This window comes from Buceros rhinoceros, unplaced genomic scaffold (genome assembly GCF_000710305.1).
Source record: "Buceros rhinoceros silvestris isolate BGI_N320 unplaced genomic scaffold, ASM71030v1 scaffold4378, whole genome shotgun sequence".
Taxonomy (NCBI): domain Eukaryota; kingdom Metazoa; phylum Chordata; class Aves; order Bucerotiformes; family Bucerotidae; genus Buceros; species Buceros rhinoceros.
In genome coordinates, this window is record NW_010424934.1 from 1 (window position 1) to 8,182 (window position 8,182).

Consider the following 8,182-nt stretch of genomic DNA (forward strand, 5'->3'; position numbering starts at 1 on the left):
TGAGCCCAGGACATGGTTGGCTTCTGGGCTGGGAGTGCATATTGCCAGCTCATGTCCAACTTTTCACCCAGCAACACCCCCAAGTCCTTCTCCACAGGGCTGCTCTCAATCACATCATCCCCAGCCTGGGCTGATGCTGGCAATCAAACACAACTTCAGAGCGACCTTTGAGGAAACTTTAAACTCCTTAACATCCACCACGACAACAATTCACACATATTTTTAAAATCCCTAGGAGAAAGTAGAAAGGCACAAAACAACATGCAAGACACGGATGGGCTCAGCATCCTCAGTGGTTCCAAAAGCCGCTGCATCCATGCCCACTCCTGTCCTGGCAGCCTCCTTGCAGCAGCTTTTCACAACCCTCTAAGTTCTCCCGCATGAAAGCACCATGAAGACTAGAATATCAGCTGCTTCCTCAAGTTGATATTCAGGCACCTTCCTGTTCTCAGCAAACCTTGAGGTTTGAATATAAACCAGCAAGGTCACATCCAAGCCCCTTTTTTCCCTAACAAATCCCTGGATAACATTTGAGGGCAGGAGGCAGACGCGATGCCGCACCTGAGGAAGAACCCGGTAGCAGCCAGGAAGGCTGCTGTCGTTCACGAGGGTCAGCGTCTGCTGGTAAGGGAATTTGAGAAAGCACCGTCCAAACGTCACGACGGGGTTGAGCACTTCCAGCAGAGGAACTACACATCTAGCAAAGAGGAGACCAAAAGGGAGTTAGAGCTACTGAGAGAACGCAGAATTTGTTTACCCCCAAACAGCACAAAATGGAGCATAACGCATTTGTCACTGTCAAATAGACATTTAACACCCCTACAGCGAGAAATCGCCTTAACTTCTTACTCCACAATCTCTTGTAAAGGAGAGACAAACCCAGGCACTCAGCAACGCAGAGGCTGCCAGGTGCCCAGGCAGAGCACCGTGCCCTCTCCCAGAGCCGTCTGAAGGGCACCTTTGCCCAGGAGGTTTGCAAGGATCCTCCCAACCGTCTCAGCAAGGCGCAAGCTCTGGGGGAACCTCCCCACCAAGGAACAGTGCTCGCCAAAGCTCAAGTAACTCAGAACTCCAGTGCCTCGGGAAAAACGACTCCCTCCTCTCCTGCACCGCTGTTGCCCTGCCAGAAAACTTGACCATTTGCCCCAGCGATGGAGGGCACAAGCCACCACCTGCCTCATGCAGTGGGTCATCACCTCTTCCCAGTTCCCACAGCTCCTTCGGTCCTTCACCCCCACGGGTCCATGCACCCTCTGCTCCCATTTGCACTTGGTTTACAAAGCGGCAGCCCAGGCACTGACTGGATGGCTCTGCCTGGGAGAGGGAATGGCCCCAGGGAGCTGCATCTCTCTCGTAATTAAATTGACACCCACCGCAGCACAGCACGATTGAATCTGGCTGCAGCAAGGACAACTTTTGGCCTAAGTCTGATAACAGTAACACTCAAAAGAACCAGAGGGAAGCAGAGAAACCTGAGCTCACCTTCACATCAAGGACTATTTTCCTCTTCACAAGATCCTGCCTTGACTTCTCGCCTCACCAGTCCTGCCATAAGCCCCTTTCCCATTAGCACATGCCTTCCTTAACTGCACCAGACACCAACTTCCAGCAGGCTGCTCAAACAGCACAAGTCCAACACTTGCAGGAAGAAGGCAACAGCCCTTTGGAAATTTGTTCGCCCTCAAGCACCAAAAGCCAGGCCAACAATGAATATAGTGACTGGTTCCTTTAGGAAAAGGCTCGGGGCCACGCCTGGCTGTGGAGCACAGGCGCTTCTCCACACAGGCTGCTGTTCTCATCCCTAGCGGGGCAGAACTGCTCATTAAGCAGCACTTGTCGTTTGGAGCCACAGCCAGCAAACCGCAGACAAGGCAGCGTGCTGGAAGCACGAGGAGAGACGGTGAGCTGCACGGGAAGTGCTGGTACCTGGCTGTGAGGGGCAGCGCCAACAGCTCCCTGCCAACACCAACCACGTCCACCACCAGCACCAGCTCGTACCTCCTCACCGTGTTGGAACACAGGGTGACCTGGTGGAAGAGAAGAGCATTGAATACTTTATCCCCCTCAAAAGCCATCGCCCATGTGTGGTGTCCTCCAGTTCTGGTTCCATGGTAAGGAAAGAGAGGATCTTGCCCTAACTCTTCTGCTAGTCCATGAGTGGGGCTCAGTCTCCGGGAGTAACAACAGCCTCCTGACAGGATTTGCTGTGTTCAGTGGGGTTATCAGAACATAAAGAAGCTAAACTAAAGCACGAGTAAAGTAATGCTCTACTCACCACTTCAAGGGACTCATTTTTCATCTTGACTATAATAGCAGAACTCCAGAGGAAATCTGTCTGCTTCAAGACAATGAGTTCAGCTTTGCAGTGGGAAGCGGAGAGCAAACTGGGGCCCAGCAGATGCTGTGCAGCTCTCAGCTGCCCACAGCTTTTCCAGTCCCCACTGCAGATCTCCACTGTCAATACGGCTGCTTTTGCTCAACAGCAGATAAGATGGCAAAAGAAGCACACTGCTTCTTAACAGCCACCTTCTGGCCTCATCCTTCCTCTGCCCACTTTAAACCAAAGAAATTGCTTTAAGCAGCTCTCAGAAACACAGGAACCGTTTCTGGACTTGACTATACGCTACATGATCTACAGCTTGGGATTATGGAAAGAAAGCGGTGCTCCTTCAGAGAGGTCCCAGAGGAACCCAGCTAACAAAAGCCTAACGCTAGTGCAGATACCTCACTGGCGTTATGCTCAAGGCATTAAAGCCCTCTCCCACGCCGGGGAAGCTTCAGCTCCACCTGCCGAAGCACGTATGGCCGGACTCTTCCCCTACCTGGATCTCCACGAAGCTCAGGGAGCGGATGGTGCCTTGGCAGGGCGTTACGGTAAATTCAGCTGGCTCGACACCACCTCGGGCTCTCTTTCTCTGGGACAGCTGAGTGTTGTCTGACAGCTGAACCAAACTGGTAACACTGGGCTTTCCCAAGCCGTCCCCGGGAATGCGAAGGTTGAAGCTCATGGGCACCAAGGAGGTGTTAATGAGGCGACAGGACAAGGTGCGAGGAAAGCCTAGGCAAAGGACACACATCTCAATTTAGGCACCAGTGGTCCCCCAAGTACCAGCCCCTGTTGTCTCTCACTTATCAGACTCCCAGAATTCAGTCTGTAAAACTCCCCCTTAACGCCGCTAATGCTCCCACAGGTTTCAGTAGATAAAAGCAGTGTATTGTCATCCAGGAGAAGCTACAGTAAAAGGAAGGAGGGATGAAACTGGGAACTATCGCGTCATGCCATAGTCTCAAGCAGTTTCTCTAGGCAGGATCCTGGTTTGGGGCTACCAGACTGAGCTCATGACAACTCACAGCCACTTCACTGGAGAAAAACCTGAGGCTTGCTTAGAAATTGGCAGCAACCACGTCCCCCCTCACCTCTGAAGTGGGGACATCATATACACACCGCACACAGGCTTCGGTTACTGCCTGCCAAGGTTTACATCACACCAGCTTTGATATTTGCTCTCCATAATGGAAAACCAGTGATACAACCACACTTGGTGGAGATGTTCTGCAGAGACAGGACATCAGCCCGCAGCCTGCTCCGGAGCCGACATCTGCCTGGGCTGGCCAGCTCGGCGAGGAGACATCTCCCAAGGCCTGCTTACGGAGCAGTATTCGAATACAGAGGGGGAGGAAAAACAATGGTAAACACAGCCATGTTTCTCCGTGTCCATCAGCAGTGACCACTGCCCGCCCCCAGCAAGTACCCCAGCAGCGAGGCAGAAGGTGCACAAAAAGGACAAACAAGGGCTGCACAACCCCGAATGAGATCGAGGTCGCCAGATGCAGACAACAGCCAGCAGCACAGTTCAAAAGCAGAACTACAACAGGGGCCTTCAGCTGAAAAGGCTTTATTAATGACATCAGATGAAGCAGGAGGGATCTCCTCATACATAACCCTGTTTCTGCCTGGCGTGCCTCTTGTTGTTTTATTTATTCTAAAGGAAACAAAGAAGTGCTGGAGTGGCAATGTAGAGAGGGGAGGGAGCGGCTCACGAAAGGAAATGAATTTGCTTTAAAGGTCCGTGAAGAGTAGGAAAACACGGAGGCATCCTGGGTGCAGAATGACAATGGCCCGTCAATCAATCCACACTTGATTTCACATTTAAACTTCAAATCATCTCAGTAAAAAGCCCTTTGTGAGACTGAGCTGGAGAACCAGAACCTGCATTTCCATGGAGACGCTCTGGCCGCTCGGCACAGGCGCTGTCAGCAGAGCTGGGCTCTTGCTGGGGAAGGAGAGGGAGGCCACGTCTCTGAGGACACCAGAGCCTGATGCAAAGTTATCGCTTGGGCATAGGACCTGGTCGGTGATAACGAGGTGCCCTCACGGCACTAATTAACATCTCACACTACAGGTCAGGGGTGTCAGCGGTGTCCTAGAGTCATAACAGCAACACTTACCCAGAGCAGCTACGGGTTAATATGTGGCTTCAACTCCCTTCTCCTGCAGGCCCATCCCCTGGGTCCTTCCGGGACAAGGACTTCCACAGTCAGTCTGATGCCAATGGCTGGGACATTGGGGCCGAACAGACTACAAGGGCCACCAGAAAATACCAACTTACTGTTCCTTTGCTCCTATCTAACCTCATGAGGGCAAAATACTGCCTAAGCAACCAGCAGCCCTGGCTGTAACACCCTGAAGGCTGCCCTGGAGGAACCCAAGCGACAGATGCTCTTAGGCGGAAGTGCTTCCTTTTGGTAACACACAGACCTCTCCAGCAAGGCCAGGGCACACTCACCAAAGGAGACATCACCGAAGTGGAGAGAAGGTACGCTGAAGTGAAAGGTGGGTCCAACGACACAGCCCCTGGGAGGAAAAAGAGGAGGCACTGGCTTGGTTAAAGAGAACTGTAGAGCCTTCGGCTTTTGTTACTGCACTGCGCGGATAAAAGCTGGTCTCGGATCCACAGCGGGTCTCAAACCATCCTGTCAGCCTTGTGCTCGGCACAGCATCCACATGGACAGGAGGCAGCAGCCAAAGCAAAGCAGTCAGCAGCTGAGAGCAGGCACCAGGTCAGGCAGCGAGTGCCTCCCAGCTGCTGCTGACGGTCCCTGGACAAGTGGTGGCTCTGTGCCTCAGCTGCCCCACCTCTAACGGGATGGACGCAGCGGTGTCCACGCAAAAGCCGACTCATTGTAACTAGACTTCCCTGCCACAGGTTCCCTGCTTCGGTTTTTCTTAGCTGGAATGGGTGTTTCGACGGAGTGTACCAACACCTTTCTCAGAAGATCTTGACCCACACAATCATTATGCGTGCAGGGTTTTGAGGCGTGAATCCAGGGGAGCCCCAAACATCCACTGACAAGAGCAGCAACAGTTCTACACAGTGAACAGCTGAATCTTGGAGAAAAGTATCAGCTCGTCATCAGTGCAGCAGGTGATGCATCCAAGAGTACCACGTCTTAAACCACCAAACATGGGTGTCCTGAACCCACCACACCAGGTGGGACCTGTGCTCATCCATGGTGTCTCACCTCCAGCATCCCTTTCTAAACACTGAAAGAACAAGCATTCAGGACGTTGGAAGGCTGTTTCCAAGCGTAATCACCTATGGTTTGGGCATCTTCTGACTGCATCGTCAAAAAAGTCTCAAAACCTGACTGTCAGGAGTTTCAATCCAACTAAATTCTCAATTCTTGGAGCTAAATCAGTTCCTGAGACTAAGTCAGGGAGCAAATCCCTGATGAAGTCCCCTCTCCAAGGATCTCACATCATCAGACTTAACCTCCCAAGCCCTCCCAGCTTATTTTGGGGTGAGCAGAGGGAGCGGGCATGCTCTTGTCACAGCACCTGCCAAGAGATGATGGAAAACTACCTCCAAACCAACCAGGACTGGGGACCACACTGGGAAACTGCCAAGGACGAGCCTTGCCAGGCAAGCGGGGAAAGGACTGTCATTTCTGCTGAGCGCAACGTATCCATGCTCAAGGAAGTGGAACCTGAACGCCTGCCCAGAAGGCTCAGGCAAGGAGCCAGTGCAGAGCTCCACGCACCACCACCGATAACAGTGCAGCTCGCAAGAGACCTGGGGGAAAGGGGGAGGGTTTGGCAACAACTGTGGTTTACAGTAGCATTAAATAAAGCACTTGTGAAGGGAGATCAGGGTCCCTGCAGAGCAGGAAGGACAACAAAAGGTGGGACAGGTACCTCTTGAACTCTCATCCACGTTCTTTTCTTTGCAGCCCGGTGTCCCACCAGCCAGCTCACCTCTGTTCCAAAGAACTGGGAGTTTTTCTCCCAGTCCTCCCTTTTCCGGAGGACTAAATCCAGTGCACAAAACCAAAGAGGGAGGCTCAGCTTCGCCTGCTGGGTGAACATCTCAAAGGCATCCGAAAACAAACAGCTCGATTTGTGGGGCTGGAGAATGAGAGGTAAGGGCTGGATAGGAAGCCTTGAAACGCAGAGAAGACAGAAATCAGGGAGGCACATGCCACCTCAGGGACTGCAGTGGGAATTACTGCTGGGGGACAGCTCGGCGGGAGCAGGTGGGGATACTGGGGTACCATCCCATGGGCTGCGTAGGAGCCACCAGCCAGGAAGGATGAGTACAAGGATGGGGAAGAGCTAAAAAAGGACCAGCAACCCTCTTTCACTGAGATACAAAGTCCACACTGAGCCCAGGGAGGTGCTGGCAGAACAGGCCAGAGAGTGGCCACAGGAAAGGGGTGGATGGGGGAAAGGGGTGGGCTGGGCACTGGGAGCCAGGGCATCCGTGGGGAGAAAAGGACAACTTCATCCAGTTGTGGGGAAGCCAGAAGTCCCCTGTCCCACTGACAGCCCTGTCCACTGCAGGGCAGAGGCACTACCCCAGAAAAACTGTATTCTACTACGGGAAGTGCATCACCACAAGCGAAACCTGCCCTTGCTCAAGGAGAAAGCTGCTTATGCAATCACGCCCCGTGACTGATTTGGGGGAGGGACCGAGGAGAAGAAATTCTTTGATTGTGACACGTTCCCTCTTCATTTCCAAAAAAAGCAGCACTTTCCCTCCAAACACAAAGCCAACAGCATTGTTTCTCCACTGAGGTCAACAGACCTGCTCACCACTCGGCTCTTGAAGCAATAACCTTCTTGTTCTTTTTTATCCGTCTCCCTCAACTCACTGGTAGAATCGACTGCAGATTCCTTGCATTTCCTACTGCCTTGATCCAGTGCCTCCCAACAGCAGCACTCCAGGAGGCTGGCGGCCGAGGAGACACGGCCAGCCCCAAAGCTCCACGGCACCCAGCAGCAGCTTTCCTGCCCACACCACGATACCCCACCAGCCCATGGCAATGACGGAACCATCTGGTTGGAAGAGACCTTTAAGATCAGTGAGTCCAACCGTTCACCCTGCACTGCCGGGGTCCCTAAACCGTGTCCATCAGTGCCACATCCACACATCTTTAGAACGCTTCCAGGGAAGACCAGCTGGGACAAGTTTGCCTGCTGCTGTGGTCCAGAGACGTGAGCTCTCCCTCTCCTACCATCAACTTCCTTTTCCTCTCCCTTCGCTTGGTGAGGATCTCTCTTGCAATGGCACCAGCCCAGGGCACGATGCCCAAGCCCTTGTGACAGTACTTGCTGCAGAGGTCCCCGTCTCCAGCATCAGCACTTTGCTGGCTGCAGAAAGGAGGTGCTGTAGCACTCACTGCCCAGGAGCTGGGAAGACAGGCTGTCCCAGCGCATTAATGTGACACAGGATGCTGAGGCTGCTGCTACCCATTTGGTATGGATTAACAACAGAGCATTTAAAAACCCTGCTTCTGGCTGGCTCAGCCCTCAACCATCTCCAAAGCTCTGGGGGTCTCGCTGTGTGTTCAGGTGGGACATCTCCACACCTCTCCTGGGCAGCCTCCAGCCAAATTATTTTCCATCATGGGTAGTCCCTAAAAGCCCTGGGGTCTTCACACAGAACTGTTAGAGTCACAAAAGGAACCTTCTGCTGCCAAATTCTGTGCAGTGTCCTGGAAAGTCACAGGACTTCACTGGTTCAACCATGAAGGCAAAGCTGCTTCCCACAGGAACCCAAGACTTTGAAAGTTAAACTGGCTATTGAGGGCATAGCAGCGTGTTCAGCAGCGAGGCCAGCAGGTCGAGGAGGGGATCCTGCCCCTCTGCCTGCACTCTGCTCTGGGGAGGGCCCCCTCCAGG

General features: G+C 53.0%; 1 protein-coding gene across 1 annotated transcript in view; it reads right to left on the reverse strand.

Annotated features, from left to right (window-relative positions):
• Positions 1-561: 561 nt before the first annotated feature.
• The window catches only part of LOC104497674 (hydrocephalus-inducing protein-like), a gene marked incomplete at both ends in the record, with an annotated part of 22,718 nt that continues 15,097 nt past the window's right edge, over positions 562-8,182 (reverse strand). The window contains 4 exons of the mRNA XM_010140953.1: positions 562-697; positions 1,927-2,027; positions 2,823-3,058; positions 4,788-4,855. Coding sequence (XP_010139255.1) covers positions 562-697; positions 1,927-2,027; positions 2,823-3,058; positions 4,788-4,855 — 541 coding nt within the window. The remainder of the gene's footprint in view (positions 698-1,926; positions 2,028-2,822; positions 3,059-4,787; positions 4,856-8,182) is intronic.